The sequence below is a fragment of the Oryctolagus cuniculus genome, chromosome 6, assembly GCF_964237555.1.
Source record: "Oryctolagus cuniculus chromosome 6, mOryCun1.1, whole genome shotgun sequence".
NCBI lineage: Eukaryota > Metazoa > Chordata > Mammalia > Lagomorpha > Leporidae > Oryctolagus > Oryctolagus cuniculus.
Genome location: NC_091437.1, coordinates 72098655 through 72115099, shown reverse-complemented (window position 1 = coordinate 72115099; position 16445 = coordinate 72098655). Strand labels below are relative to the sequence as shown.

General features: G+C 43.8%; 1 protein-coding gene across 7 annotated transcripts in view; it reads left to right on the top strand.

Moving 5' to 3' along the window:
• The window catches only part of PRKDC (protein kinase, DNA-activated, catalytic subunit), a 177660-nt gene that overhangs the window by 39855 nt on the left and 121360 nt on the right, over positions 1–16445 (top strand). For all 7 annotated transcript variants that reach the window (XR_011389983.1, XM_070076562.1, XM_070076561.1 and 4 more), the window contains 7 exons: positions 893–1045; positions 1121–1228; positions 3711–3937; positions 7521–7615; positions 9726–9825; positions 10984–11117; positions 13603–13857. Coding sequence is in view for 6 of the 7 variants with exons in the window: in XM_070076562.1 (XP_069932663.1) it covers positions 893–1045; positions 1121–1228; positions 3711–3937; positions 7521–7615; positions 9726–9825; positions 10984–11117; positions 13603–13857 (1072 nt within the window). In the remaining variant the exon portion in view is untranslated. The remainder of the gene's footprint in view (positions 1–892; positions 1046–1120; positions 1229–3710; positions 3938–7520; positions 7616–9725; positions 9826–10983; positions 11118–13602; positions 13858–16445) is intronic.

The following is a 16445-nucleotide window of genomic DNA, read 5'->3' as shown; positions in this document are numbered from 1 at the left end:
CGGTTGGGGCGCCGGATTCTGTCCTGGTTGTTCCTCTTCAGTCCAGCTCTCTGCTGTAGCCCAGGAAGGCAGTGGAGGATGGCCCAAGTGCTTGGACCCTGCACCCGCATGGGAGACCAGGAGGAAGCACCTGGCTCCTGGCTTCGGATCAGCGCAGCACGCCGGCCGTGGCAGCCATTTGGGGGGTGAACCAACGGAAAAAGGAAAATCTTTCTCTCTGTCTTTCTCACTGTCTAACTCTGCCTGTCAAAAAAAAAAAAAAAGTGCTAACAGATGAAACACGGTTAAGTAGTTCTGTAGTATGGCAGCATTGAAATATATTTCCTATGAATATGAATATATTAGGCCCAGTGTATAAAGTTTATAAATTTTGCTTTCTTAAAAAAAAGATTTATTTATTTGAAAGGCAGAGAGATACAGAAGGAGAGATAGAGAGATCTTCTATCCATTGGTTCAATCTCCAAATGGCCATAACAGCCAGATCTGGGCCAGGCTGAAGCCAGGAGCTTTTTCCAGATCTCCCATGTGGGTTCAGGGGCCCATGCACTTGGGCCATCTTCCACTGCTTTTCTAGCAACATCAGCAAAGAGCTGGACTGGCAGTGGAGCAGCTGAGATTCAAACCAGCACTCTAAAATGGCATGCTGGTGTTGCAAGTGGCTATTTAGCCTGATGTACCACAGTGCTAGCTCATAAATTTTAATTCTTAACTCTTGGATTAAAAATCAAAGTGAGCAGGAATTTTATATGAGAAGCACCACTTTCAGTTAACTTACATTTGAGTTACATGAAAATCACCTGCAGTAAATGTTTTTCTTCTTAAAGTCCTAAACTGAGTAACATGGCAGACTGTTCTCTTGTAATCCAATAACTGTTGAACTGTCTTGTTTCAGGTGGCAGCCTGTGAGCTGTTACATAGCATGGTTATGTTTATGCTGGGAAAAGCCACTCAGATGCCTGAAGGAAGTCAGGGTCCCCCACCCATGTACCAGCTCTATAAGCGAACATTTCCTGTGCTGCTTCGGCTTGGGTGTGATGTGGATCAGGTAAGGGAGTGATTTTGAGTTGCTTGCTTCTGACTCACTCTGAAGGAATCAGCCATGATGGTATTGTCTTTGTAGGTGACCAGGCAGCTCTATGAGCCCCTCGTCATGCAGCTGATTCACTGGTTCACTAACAACAAGAAATTTGAAAGTCAGGATACGGTCGCCCTGCTAGACACAATATTGGTGAGTAGAAGTTGATTCTTTTCCTGCTGTTTCTATCAACTAGTCATAGTTGATATGTATCTGTTTTGACCTTTAAGAACAGTTATCTAGGGGCCTGTGCTGTGGTATAGTGGTAAAGCTTCCGCCTAGAGTGCTGGCATCTCATGGTCACCAATGTGAGTCCTGGCTGCACCACTTCTGGACTAGCTCCCTGCTAATGCTCCTGGGAAAGCAGCAGAAGATGGCACAAGTGCTTGGGCCCTGCACCCACATGGGAGACCAGAAGAAGCTCCTGGCTCCTGGCTTCAGGACGGTCCAGCTCCAGCTGTTTCAGCCATTTGGGCAATGAACCAGCGGTTGGAAGATCTCTTTCTCTCTCTCTCTGCAACTCTGGCTTTCAAATAGGTAGATAAATTTTTTTTTAATATTTATTTATTTATTTATATGTCAGAGTTACACAGAGAGAGAAAGGCAGAGAGAGAGAAAGAGAGGTCTTTCATCTGCAGAGAGAGAAAGAGAGAGAGAGAGAGGTCTTTCATCTGCTGGTTCAGTCCCTAGTTGACTGCAACGGCAGGAGCTGCATCCATCTAAAGCCAGGAGCCAGGAGTCTCCTCCAGGTCTACCATGTGGGTGCAGGGGCCCAAGGACTTTGGCCATCCCCTACTGCCTTCCTAGGCCACAGCAGATAGCTGGATTGGAAGAGGAGCAGCCAGGACTTGAACTGGCGCCCATATGGGATACCAGCACTGTAGGCGGCGGCTTCACCTGCTACACCACTGCGCCAGCTCCTGTAGATACATCTTTAAAAGAAAAAGAAAAATTAGCTGTTAAGACACCAAAATGTAGCCTCTAACTGGTTCATTTTTTTCTGTTTTCTTTCATTTTATTTGTGAAATGCCATTTTAATGGACACAATATCATATATTTATTTGATACTTTAAATGTCTGTAACTAAATATTCAAGTGGTTTTAGCTTTTATACACTTTATCTATATTAACCATGTGCGTTTGTATATGAGTTGAAGATAGGAGGAATAAGAATGTTCTTGGACTTACCAGAGCTATGGTAGCACGGTATTGAAGAATGAAAGCACTTTTTGAGCATACCCAGCTTTCTCCTGCGTTCAAATTCACCAGCTGAAGGACTGAGAAACTGCAGCTTACCTTTTACCTAGAACTCCCCTGAGGCAGTAGAGGGAGATGGATGTGTTAGGGTTTGGTCACTGGCTCACTGAGGGCACAGGCAGAGAGGGCAGTTAAAGTGCATTCTTTGGATGTTGAATTTTTCATGATTTTTGAACTTGTGCAGGTAAGTTGATATCTGATTCCTTTAAGTGTCATTTATTTCAGCCTGCCATTTTGTTTTGTCATATATTCATGTTAGAGTCGAAAGTTGCAGTAAATACATAGCAAGTTTGTTGATACTACTATCCTTTAATTCCATATTCTTGCAAATTGATTCCGGCTTACATCTTCTTTTTTTTTTTTTATCACTTTTTGTTCAGTTTGAGATGAGCAGGAGGAAATAGGAGTTGACAAGAGCATCTGGAGAGGGGCAACAAATGTGCTAGGTCCAGGGTGGCGAGGACTGGGGTCTGTTTCTGCAGATCATTATGAGAGGAGAGGCTGGGAAAGGCATGAGGCAGGGTAGTGCAGGGCATCGCCCAGGGCAGCTGTGTCTGTTGGGTGGTGTCATCATGATGATAGGCCTTGTACTCTCAGAGTGGAGCAGCCGGGAGCAGAACCAGCACTCATATGGGATGCGAGCACCACAGGCAGAGGATTAACCCACTGCACAGCGGCGCCAGCCCCACGTTCAGTCTTGAGTTCTAAGTAGTGCTGCAGTCAGGGATTCCACACGTGGCAGATTATGGGATGTCGGACAGAGCTTCCCTATTTTAGTGTTACTCCTCCTTTGTGGATCTGAGAGGGGACAGGGCCTAGAGGACAGCAGAACCACTGAGCAGAGTGTTTCTCTATGTGGAATCTCTGTGGTCAGATGTCCTTAGCAGTTTTCTGCATATATGCTGAGACTGTGCCTTATGGGGACTGCTCTTTCCGAAAATCAGGTTTTCAGAACCACACACCGGGCACTGTTTGTTTCTGTGAGAATACAGTTTCCTTGGACCAACTAAGGGGCTTACTTTCCTTCACCCTAGAGCACCTCAGACACTGTTAGTGGGTAAAATCAGCAGCCGCAGAGGTTCTCAGTATAGCCATTGTGTTTCTTCAGGGAAGGGAAAGGCTTGTGTGGCTATAACTTAAAATACTTTCCCCTTCCCATGGGCTTTTCAACCTTATTACTTTGTTTAAAAGGAAGTGTTCTCAGTAGGTCAAAAAGAAATAGTTATTTGAATCTGGATTCTGGTCAACCAGGTAGGTTTTGCTAGTGTTGATTTCATCCTGTTTGGTGCTAGATTTCCGTTATGTTAAGAGGCAGACCAAGGAAATTCGGTTGTCATTTTCCAATGATTACAAATCAAGGCCCCTTTTTCTTTTCCAGGATGGAATTGTGGACCCCGTTGACAGTACTTTAAGAGACTTTTGTGGTCGTTGTGTTCGAGAATTCCTCAAATGGTCCATTAAGCAGACAACCCCACAGCAGCAGGAAGAGAGTCCAGTCAACACCAAATCGCTGTTCAAGCGCCTGTACAGCTTTGCACTCCACCCCAATGCTTTCAAGAGGCTCGGGGCATCACTCGCTTTCAATAACATCTACAAGGAATTCAGGTATGGGAGCTGCTGGCAGGAAGAAGGTAAAAGACACTCTTGAAATTTTCAGCAGGTATTGATTTTGAAGGTGGCTTGATGTGTAACTCTGTGTATCCGTGTATTCACATATCATGCTCTATTTTAGTCAGTGTGTGCTGGATGCTGTGCTGTGTTCTGAGGTTTTAAAATTAATTAATATTTAATTTGCATGCAAGAAACTTAGAAACTACTGAGAAGTTGGGCTTACCAACCTAATACAATAGCAGTTTTATAAGCACAACACTGGGAGTCTATTGGAACACCAGAAGTCTGTTGGAATCCAGGGTCTTTTGGAACCCAGGGAAGTGCCCTGGAGGCCAAGCCTACTGGCAGAGTTTATCCCTGAGACAAGACTTAAAGGATGAATGGAAGCCAGCTGAGGCATTTCAAATCACAGGGTGGGAAAGGGGAGAAATTAGGTGGGATCTCTGGTGATGATGATGCCTGGTGCTCCCAGACTATGGAGTCTGACAGTGGAGGGAAACACAGTGAGGCCGCTGAGAGCCCTTGTCTGATGGGGACGAAGTGTGGGTCACATCTGCTCATAGTCCTTGGAATAGTGAGAGCAGAGAGTGCTGCACTTAGATTTTCTCCCAAAGGTGACCTGCTGGTGCCTGCGGAGAGGGTATCTCCCTGGGATGAGACTGAAGGCCCAGGACACCAAGGAATAGGCTGTTGCCCAAGCCCAAGGACCAATGCATTAGTCACTCCCCTAAGGTAGCAGTGCGTTTGCTCATTCCTTCATGCCATCCTTCAGCACTATTTATTAATATTATTATATGTTGGGCCCTGTGCCACATGGTGGAGTTTCAAAGATGTACCCTTTCATGAGGGTTGCACTTCAGAACGTGAGACAGACAATAATTAACTAGTCACATAGGTACATGTAAGATTTGTAACTGATATCAGTGATGCTAAATAATGATGCATTGTCACTAATAATATGATGAGCTACCTGAGCATTTTGGGTTGGAATAGCTTCTCTGAATAAGTGGCAGTTGGGATAGAGGAGAGGAGACAAAGAGAAGGTAGGATAGCTGGACAGGAAGATGAGTAGATGGTTGATAATCTGGGGGAGATCAGTAATAAAAAAATAAGAGGATACGTGGATGGGAATGTGTATATATTTATTTGTATAACTGCTTAGAGTTTGAAGCCATAGGTTACTTTTTAGCTTTTTAAATTGTGAAACCTGTGTGCAGAAGAGTATATAAAACATGTAAAGTTCATAGACTAATAATAAGACAAGTCCTGCATACTTACCCTTGAGGTTAAGAAATTGCCAATGTTCTGGAAACCTCCCAAACCCTTACTATCCCAGAGGGATCATTCTCCTGACTTTTATGTTGCTTTTTCTCGTTTTCTTTATAGTTTTGTTACCTGTGCTTCCAACCCTACATACTGTGTTCTTGGATTTTAGAAAGCTGACACTACTAAGTGTGAGCACAGCTATGTAAGGCAAGAGCCATCTTTCTCCTGTCAGGTGGGGGGTTCTGGGAGAAGGCAGCTAAGAGGAGTCTGGCTGGAGCCTCCCTCAGAGATCACAAGAGCCCTAAAAGAGAGAGGAGATGACTAGCAGGGCTAAGGAATATCTGGACACACCAAAGCAACTGTAGATGGGATTTGAAATTAAGTAACAGGCTACTTTTTTGGTTGATAATTTTGTATGGCTGGTTCATGATGTTATAAATATATCCAAATGGCCCTTGACAGAAAAAAAGTTTCCCCACTTCTGCTTTACAAGATCCAAGGTTAGTCTTGGGCAGTGGGGTTCTCCAGAGATGGCCGACAGATGCTGGGAATATCGTTGCAGGTTGTGGGCTGACCTTTGCTTTCTGCCTCTCAGCTCGCAGTGGCCTACCCTGTCTGACAGGCGTGGATCAGAGCAAAGTATTCTTATGAGTACATGTACCTGGTCAGCTGATCTGGGCGGAACACAGAACTTCAAACATGTGGGCATGGTGGGTCAGGTTCAGACAGCAGCTTGGGCTGGGCTCACCTGGGTGTCCCTTCCAAGTTGAAGGAGCCCTGCAGTTGTGTCCTGGCGGAGGCAGCCTCCTCCGCAGTCCCAGATGCACTCTGATGCACTGCTGATGCTCAGGGTATCTGTGATTGTCCCTTAGGATGTCCCTTTCCCTCTTTCCTGTGTTTGAGCTTCTGTTTTCTTCTCCCCTTGTTGTTGTTTTTCTTGGATACTCTTTATTAGTTGGTCCACATTTCAAGTGACTTTTTGAGAAAGGGTGCCTGGGAGATAGTTTTTGAGGTGGTGCATGTTGAATCCTGTAAATAGGATCCGAATGTTCACTTTCTATGTGACATTGAGCTGTCTTAGCACAGGTGGAATCCTTGTTTTGTCACATCATTCTGTATTTGCACTTTTTACTGTTTTCCTGATGCACTTGGCTTGGATTTCCAACACCTCTGCAGTTAAACCCAACCAACCTTTTTACAGTCCTCCAGCTGAACCTTTTCTAGCTTAGCCAGTTTGTTTATTGACACCCACTTTTTTTTTTTAATCTTACCTCTCAGTCTTTACTCATTCTGTTTTTGTTCATTGGCGTCCTTACTGCTCAGTGTCAGATCTGGGTGTGACACGTTGGAAGGCATTTGGGGCTTGTGGAACTCTTGAGAGTCCCTGCCCATGAGATTCAAATAAAAAACCAAATATATATACATATATATATATTTATATTTATTTATGTATGTATCTACCTATAAATGTATGTATCTGTATATCTATATATTAGGCTAATACTTCTGTCAAGTGAAACAGCAGTTTGTAGTTCTAGTTCCAAGTCCTCCATATCCTCCATGTTTTTCTCAGCATCTCTTGTTCTGTGGATACACTTCTTCCAAGTCAGTGGTGCAGCAGCCTAGCAACATGGGGACAGAAGACTCAACTGGAATTCTTTTTTCTTAGTTATCTAAGATCTCCTGTGAGAATTATTGTATATACCCGTTGTTTTGCTCTTAACCATTGGATGTCCTGTTTCAGTAAGGAACATATTTTCTAGTGAGCTCACTTCTGCAGCTTAGTTCTTGGCACTGGTGCTTGGCGCCACTGTAAGTTTCTATATAAATACATGGTCCATAGATGTCGTTGATCAGATTATTTGCATGTAGGGGGTATGCCTATAAAAGGCTTAGAACTTACTATTGATGTTGACTTGCTTTTAGACAGGTTGAGAGCTTTTAGAATTCCTTTATTTTGGAAGACTGTGGATATGGTATCATCTATTTTTTTTCCCTGCACTGAATTTTAATGAGCTGTGTGGTCAGAGAATCGGTTCGAAGGTTAGGTGCTGTCTACTACCCCAGGGATGGGAGAGTGAGGGGGAGGTTGTGTACATAGAGAAAAAGCTGGTGCTGCCTCTTTTTGGTTTGTGCATTTGTCTTAGTTTGTTATGGGAAGTAGTCTTCTTTGACAAGTATTGGAGCCTTTTTTTTAAAAAAGAAAAAGCAAATTTAATTAATGTGTGCATTCTTTAACACCATTACTGTTTGCTGTATGCCCTCTGCTTTATGATTCTCTTGGGTAAGTTTATTGCTGTTTGTTTTGCAGGGAAGAAGAGTCCCTGGTAGAACAGTTTGTGTTTGAAGCCTTGGTGATATATATGGAAAGTCTGGCCTTAGCTCACGCAGACGAGAAATCCTTAGGTTTGTCTCCCCCAAGCCTTCTGTTTGCTTCCCAAATCTGTTTGCTTCACAGGTCTTAACATGATTCTGTCACGGGGAGTTGTTTTCTCTTTTTTGTATCTCCCATAAACCTGGCAAATATGAAGGGGAGATACACTCCTCAGTGCCCAAACTCCAGCTTGTGAAGGTTTTCTCCTTCCTTTATCCTCTAAGACTCACCAAGTACCCCTGGCAGCCACTCCTGCCTGACTCTGGGAGGTCAGAGGCCCTGATCCTCTGCTGTGATGTTCTTAGTGTAGGCAAAAGGCTTTTTTTTTTAAATCGTGATGCTCCTCCTTCCTTCCTTCCTTCCTTCTTCTTCTTCTTTTTTTTAAGATTTATTTATTTGAAAGGCCTAGAAAGGGAGACAGTTCTTCTGCCTGCTGGTTCACTCCCCAAATGGCAAAGGTCAGGGCTGGACCAGGCTGAAACCAGGAGCTAGGAGCTTCATCCAGGTCCCCATGTGGGTGCAGGGACCCACGTACTTGGGTCATCTGCTGATTTCCCAGACACATTAGCAGGGAGGTAGATAGGAAGTGGAGCAGCTGGGACATGAACTGGCAACCATATGGCATACCAGCATCACAGGCTGCAGCTTAAGTGCTATGCCACAGCACCAGCCCTGGCAAAAGGCTTTTTTTTTTTTTTTTTTTTTTTTACTTTTTATTATGTGTTTTTTTTTTTTTTAACTTTTATTTAATGAATATAAGTTTCCAAAGTACGAATAATGGATTACTATGGCTTCCCCCCCATACCGTCCCTCCCACCCACAACCCTCCCCTTTCCCACTCCCTCTCCCCTTCCATTCACATCAAGATTCATTTTCGATTATCTTAATATACAGAAGATCAGCTTAGTATACCTTAAGTAAGGATTTCAACAGTTTGCTCCCACACAGAAACATAAAGTGAAAAATAATAGATGATTTTTTTTAAATGATGATGAAATCAGATCAGACCTATTGTCATGTTTAATCCCAGTGAGAGTCAAGTTGGGAGTTGATAGTTTCTTTTCTTTTTTTTTTTTTTTTTTTTTTTTTTTTTTTGCAGAGGATCAGTTTAGTATGCATTAAGTAAAGATTTCAACAGTTTGCACCCCCATAGAAACACAAAGTGAAATACACTGTTTGAGTACTCGTTATAGCATTAAATCTCAATGCACAGCACATTAAGGACAGAGATCCTACATGAGGAGTAAGTGCACAGTGACTCCTGTTGTTGACTTTACCAATTGACACTCCTGTCTATGGCATCAGCAATCCCCCTATGCTCCAGTCATGAGTTTCCAAGGCTATGGAAGCCCCTTGAGTTCTCCGACTCTTATCTTGTTTAGACAAGGTCATAGTCAAAGTGGAGGTTCTCTCCTCCCTTCAGAGAAAGGTACCTCCTTCTTTGAAGACCTGTTTTTTCCACTGAGATCTCACTCACAGAGATCTTGGCAAAAGGCTTTTAACTCAGTCCTTGCCATAAAATATCTTGAATTTGCCTTGTTTATCTTCATTTCCCATATAGGTAAATTTTCCTAAACAAGTGAAACTCTACGCTAAAATCACTGCCATATTTAAAAAGCATAGAAGGAAGCCTTTTCTTGGTGAGAAAAGTTAAAATAAGTTGTATAAGGCTCCTTTCCTAAATAATTTGATTTCTGTGGGTGGTTTGCCATCTTATTTCTGTTCTCTATCCACAGTGGACGTATTATTAAACTATCATGTAGTTTGTCACTTGCAAGAAAAAGAGGTCACACAGGCTGTGGCCTGGTATGTGGGTCTTGGAATATCTACAAGGTCCCCTGCATGTCAGATCCTTTAAGTAAGGCTGTGCTTGTCTGGTGCGTGGTGCTGATTACATGTGGTATTACTCTGTGTGTGCAGGTGTGTACATGTGTGTGTCAAACTATGTTGCAGTCTTAAATATGGGTTTCAGTTTTGAACATGCTGTGTAAATCATTTATTAAATTTTATATTCTGAAAGGTAAAATTATTTTAAACCTATAGTAAAACTATCTTTTTAATTAAAAAAATTAGGCCAACAAATTAATAATTCTAATTTATTCATTGTAGTCAGTTCTATGTCTTCTTTGTACTTGAGAACAGGTACAGTTCAACAGTGTTGTGATGCCATTGACCACCTAAGCCGCATCATCGAGAAGAAATGCGTTTCTTTAAACAAACCAAAAAAACGGCGGTTGCCACGGTGGGTGTTATTGCTTCCTTTTTCTTTTCGTTTCCTAACGTAAAACTAAAACTGATTCTCAGCTTATGAAGGGCAACGTGGGATGGATGTGTGCAAGTATAAGGAATTAGTTTTTTAAATAAAGAATGTGTAGAAGTAGTAGGAGAGTCTATTTTCTAAAGCAAAAGCTTTATGCTTGAAAATACTTGGTTTAAGGTATAAAGTATGTGTTCTTAGTTGGAGTAATAGATACAAATTTAACATTAGTTTTGTAACAAGCACTTTATTTTACTTGCACTAATTTTGAATACAAATTGATGTTGAATTGTTTTACTAGCATGTACATGAATTGTTATGCAGTAAATTTTGAAATATAATCATTGAATGGTGAAACGGTAGGATTTTGACACTCATGGAAAATAGAATTGTGAAACAAAGTTGCCAAGAGCCAAGGCTGGGTATCAGCCAGTGGGTTCCAGCCATTGCTGTCATTTCCATCCCCTTGTGTCTCATTCTCAGACAGGGTGTGGTGCCATGCATCAGCCGCTCGGGAATCTCGGCAGGTACTTGTACTGGTGGCCAGTGCTCTGGACAGGCATAGTACCATGTGGACTGGACGTTTATATTTTTCCTGTTTTAAATTTGATTCTTTCAGATTCTACCATTATGACATCTCTATATATTGTTGGTTTCAGACTTTAACACCTATTATAATTTGCTGGAGACCTTGTTAAAACAGATTGCTGGGCCAGCCTGCACCTCAGGATTTCTCTGTCAAGTCTGGGGTGGGGTCAGAGAACTTGCATTTACAACAAGTTCACGGGTGAAGCTGGGGGCACACTCTGAGAAGTGCTGTTTTAGATCTTGAATCCTTATTTATTTATTTATTTTTAAACAAATTAAAAAGGATGCATGAAAATACTTGGTGTGCTGTTCCATTAAGAAATGCTTTTAAATTTTTCCCGGATAAAAATAAAAATGAAGGTCATCAGCCTGTGGAGCCCATTTACTCTTTGATGGCTGATTGTGTCCTAATGATAAAACATGAGTTGAATGCCCTTTAATGAGGTCTGTACATGTGTCAGTGTGGTCAAATTGATGAGTTGTTTCTAGATTCTGGGATAGCCAAGCATTGACTTCAAAGCACGTTAGTGACAGCAGTATGTTTTCTCCCTGTAGAGGATTCCCACCTTCAGCATCACTGTGTTTATCGGATCTGGTCAAGTGGCTGTTAGCCCGTTGTGGGAGGCCTCAGACTGAATGCCGACACAAGTCCATAGAACTCTTTTATAAATTTGTTCCTTTATTGCCAGGTATGCTGATTCTTACATCCTATAAAATAAAATGAGTTTTGCTGTTGCTAGTAGTATGGACACACAGATTTATTAAAAATGTGATCCTTCTCTTATTTAAATGAGTATTACAAGTAATATGTTTCTAATAAACACAAAACATAATTATGTTCAGTAATCATTTCAGGTTTGTATGACATGATGTTATGACTGCATTTCTCAAAGATTTATAGAAAGAAATAAAAAAATGCTACTTTGGTATTAGTCAAATGATAGAAAAGTAGATTTAGAATTTCCCCATATCTTTTTTTTTTTTTTTTTTTTTTTGACAGGCAGAGTGGATAGTGAGAGACAGAGACAGAGACAGAGAGAAAGGTCTTCCTTTTGCCATTGGTTCACCCTCCAATGGCCGCCACGGCCGGCACACCACGCTGATCTGGAGGCAGGAGCCAGGTGCTTCTCCTGGTCTCCCATGGGATGCAGGGCCCAACCAATTGGGCCATCCTCCACTGCCTTCCCGGCCCACAGCAGAGAGCTGGCCTGGAAGAGGGGCAACCAGGACGGAGTCTGGCGCCCCGACTGGGACTAGAACCCAGTGTGCTGGCGCCGCTAGGTGGAGGATTAGCCTAGTGAGCTGTGGCGCTGGCCAGAATTTCCCCATATCTTTTTAATTTCATACCACTTTGCTTCTTTCCTATTCTCTTTAAAAGAAATAAAGAAGAGTTGGGTGACCACTGTAGTCAATATAATATTTAATCAGAATTCAGAATATTAACAGTTAATGAAGTAACGCAGTCTGTCTCAATGTATAATTAATATGAAACTGCTAGAATCTTAAATTGGAATGATCTCAGATCATTGTGCTATTAGGAATGATCTCAGATCATTGTGCTATTAAAGGAAAGCAGTGAAGCTTTTGGGTAATTATTCACTAAATCATTAAGCTGCTTGAAATAATAGCTGGATTTCTCAGGAATAAATGTTCTACTTTCTCCGCTGACGCCAAGTCAGGGTTTGGTGGCTTTGATGTGTGTGGAGGAAGCTGTGTCTTGGAATGGAACTGGTGTTGACTTCCTCTTTCATGTGCACTGGGCACCAACCCAGAGCCAGAAGTGCTGCTTGTGGCTGTGCATGCCTGTTGAGTCAGGAAGGAGCTCACTGCAGGGCAGAACATGGGGTGGGGTCTGCTATCTGGATAGGTCTTCATGGAACAAGAGGAAAAATGACTTCTTGGTAGTTCCAAGTTTTGTTATCCTGTAATATAATAATATTAAATGAGAGTGCTTCAAAAAGTTTATGGAAAATGAAATTAAAAGATGTTTATTTTGGAACTGTTGCTGTGGCATAGTGGGTAAAGTTGCCTTCTGCAGTGCTGGCATCCCGTGGGTGCCCAAGTCAGGAACTTCCTCCAGGTCTCCCACATGAATGGTAGGGGCCCAAACATTTGGGCAGTACTCCACTGCTTTCCAAGGACATTAGCAGGGAGCTGTATTGGAAGTGGAACATCTGGGACGTGAACCAGCACCTACATGGGATGTTGGCATTGTGGGCGCGCTGTGCCACAATGCTAGTGTGTGAAGTGTTCTCCTTGTAACACATCAGAAATAGATGACTGTTTTGACTTCTTCTCTAACTTTGTTAGAGTGATATGGTTTTTTCAGAGTATACAGGATGCAATTTTATGTACTTCACACCCCCACCCCCCACCCCTGCTTTTTAAAGACTTATTTGAAATAGCTACAGAGAGGGAAAGACAGAGAAAAGAGAGGGATTCCATTCACTAGTTCATTCCCTAAATGGCTACATCAGCCAAGGCAGGGCCAGGCTAAAGCCAGGATCCAGGAGTTTCTTTGAGTCTACCACAAGGGTAGCAAGTACTTGGGCTATCTTCTGCTGCTTTTCCCAACCCATTAACAGGGAGCTGGATAGGAAATGGAGCAGTGGGGACACAGACTGGTGCTATATGAGATGCTGGCATCACAGGTGGCAGCTTTACCTGCTATGCCACATCGCCGGCCCCAAAAATATTCTTTGAAAGGTGGGTAATTTGACTCAATATGCACTGCACATACTGTCTGGCAGTTCTGTTCTAAGCATGTATTCAAACAATAACTAGTTCATATAAGGTAACCTAAGAGCCAGAGATTGATACGGTTCTCATTTGCAGATGAGCAAACTGAGCCACAGAGAGGCCCAGCCCCTGGCTGGGAGGTGGCAGAGCCAGCCTAGGAGCCCAGCAGTCACAGCTTTCCTTTTTGACTTGAAAAGGGTGTTCATTTATAGCTATTCCAAGTGGTGTTCAGTTGTTTTTAAAATGTTCAAAGAAGCCCAAGAGAGTGACTTTGGTGGCGATACCTTGTTGAAACAAGTTATGTGTGCTGTAATAAAATAAAAAATATTATCCCATCTCATTTGGTTGTTTTAACTAGATGCAGAGGTTGAATTAAAACAGTTAACCATGTGGAAGTGATTTATATGTGCGTTTTAATTTTGTTTCTTTCTTAAGGCAACAAATCCCCTTCATTATGGCTGAAAGATCTTATGAAGAAAGAAGAGACCTCTTTTCTCATAAACACGTTTGAAGGGGGTGGTAGTAGTGGTGACCGGCCGGCGGGCATCCTTGCTCAGCCCACCCTCTTCCACCTGCAGGGGCCCTTCAGCCTGCGCACAACGCTGCAGTGGCTGGGCCTGCTGCTGGCCGCGCTCGAGTGCTACAACACGTTCATCCAGGAGAGGACTATTGAAGCGCTGGATGTCCTGGGTAGGTCAACCTCACCCCAGTTAGCATGGCTGATTCTGTGTGGATTCATTCTGGGAAGGTGGCTCGCTGTGTGTCAATCACAGCGGTCAGACTTCTGCTGTGCTGTGCTGTGAGATGAGTGCCCTGCAACCTTGTTTAACCTTGATACCACTGAGTCTCCACACACCTGTCCAGAGCTTCTGATTCCTTTTGGCCCTGTCCGTTGGCTTCTGATGATCTCTTGAAAAATAACCCCTGGAGGTGGTAACTTGCATGGGGCATGCTACAAGAGCTCATCCTGACAGAGGCTCTGTGATCTTTATTTTTTAAATTTTTACTTATTTATTTGAGAGACTGGGAGACAGAGACAAACTGAGATGGCGAGAAGAACTTTCATTTGCTGTTTCTCTCGCCAAATGTTTGAAATGGCTGGGGCTGAGCCAGGCTGAAGCCAGGAGCCACGAACTCAATCCAGGTCCTGAAAGCAGGAAGCTGGAGTCAGAAGTAGAGGCGGGACTCAAACCCAGCTACTCTAATGGGATGCAGACTTATCCTAACTTGGTGTCTTAAATGTTGGCCCTATGTTTATTCCAGTCTGGATTTCTCACATTTTCAGATTCCTTAAGTTTTTTTATTCCCATATGGTGATAGTGTTTACAGAGGCTGGGATGCAAGGTAGAGAACCTGTGAGTTCCGGGTGGCTCCATCAGTGCAGACACCTTGGTAGATGGAGAGTTGAACAGGTGGGAGGTAGTGCTCAGGAAGGAGACATGGAGATAAGTTTTAACTAAGAGCATCTGCTCTGGTGCAAAGTGGTGATGGTTTATAAAGGAGCCCTCATTCTCTCTTCACTTCTGTCAGAGATAAAATCCAAGTTATGGGAATTGGAGAGGGAAGCACCTTGTATTCTTGGCTTGAGGACAGTAGAAGCTAGCCCTGATAGGGAGTGTTTAGTGAGTATATATGTGGTAGGCATGCATGTGGTAGGCATGCACATATGTGCTGAGGCTCAGGAACAGTTGTTTGTGTTGAAGATGTATTTATTTGAAAGGCAAAGTGACAGAGATGGAGAGGTAGAGAGAGTGATCACTCCCCAGCAACCAGGTTTTCCATGTGGGTATCAGGGACCCAGGTGCCTGGGCCAGGATCTACTCTTTCTAGGCACATTAGCAGAGAGCTGGATTGGAAGCAGAGCAGCTGGTATCTAAGCAGCAGCTTAGCCACTGCACCATGACACCCATCCCCAGGACTGTCTTACACAGTCCTAAGGAAGGTTGATTCACTAGCGTAAGATGCTATGTAGAAGGACAGGTCAGAAAGTGAAAATTCTACCAATTTGTCTGTTAAGTTATGAATTGTACCTTATTTTTTTTTTTTTTTTTTGACAGGCAGAGTGGACAGTGAGAGAGAGAGACAGAGAGAAAGGTCTTCCTTTGCCGTTGGTTCACCCTCCAATGGCCGCCGCGGCCGGCGCGCTGCGGCCGGCGCACCGCGCTGATCCGATGGCAGGAGCCAGGAACCAGGTGCTTTTCCTGGTCTCCCATGGGGTGCAGGGCCCAAGCACCTGGGCCATCCTCCACTGCACTCCCGGGCCACAGCAGAGGGCTGGCCTGGAAGAGGGGCAACCGGGACAGAATCCGGCGCCCCAACCGGGACTAGAACCCGGTGTGCCGGCGCCGCTAGGCGGAGGATTAGCCTAGTGAGCCGCGGCGCCGGCCATGAATTGTACCTTAGATTTCTTATTTTACATGATCTCTGTCTTCATTTTGAAAACATAAACAAAAAAATCTAGGGGCCAGTGTTGTGGCCACCACCTGTGACACCAGCATCCCATGGGGGCATCAGTTCCAGTCTTGGCTACTCTACTTTCTTTTTTCTTTTTTTTAAAGATTTATTTATTTATTTGAGAGAGTTACATAGAGAGAGGAGGAGCAGAGAGAGAGAAAGAGAAAAAGTCTTCCAACTGCTGGTTCACTCCTCAGTTGGCCACAATGGCCGGAGCTGTGAGAGAAGAGAGAGAGAGAGAAGTCTTTCAGAGGCTGGTTCACTCCCTAGTTGGCTGCAATGGCTGGAGTTGTGCTGATCCGAAGCCAAGAGCCAGGAGCTTCCTGGTCTTCCACATGGGTGCAGGAGCCCAATGACTTGGACCACTTTCCACTGCTTTCCCAGGTCATAGCAGAGAGCTGGATTGGAAGTGGAGCAGGTGGGACTTGAACCAGTGCCCATATGGGATGCCAGCACTGCAGGCAGTGGCTTTAAGTGCTATGCCACAGCGCTGACCCCTGCTCCACTTTTGATACAGCTCCCTGCTAATGTACCTTGGAAAGCAACAGAAGATGGTCCAAGTACTTGGGCCCTTGCACCCACATGGGAGAAATGGAAGAAGCTCCTGGCACCTGACTTTGGTCTGGCCCAGCCCTGGCCATTGTGGCCAATTCAGGAGTGAACCAGTGGATGGAATATTGATGTCTCTCTCTCTAATTCTTTTTTTATTTTTTTGACAGAGAGAGAGAGAGACAGAAAGATCTTCCTTTTTCTGTTGGTTCACCCCCCAAGTGGCTGGTACGGCCAGCGTGCTGCGCCGATCTGAAGCCAGGAGCCAGGTGCTT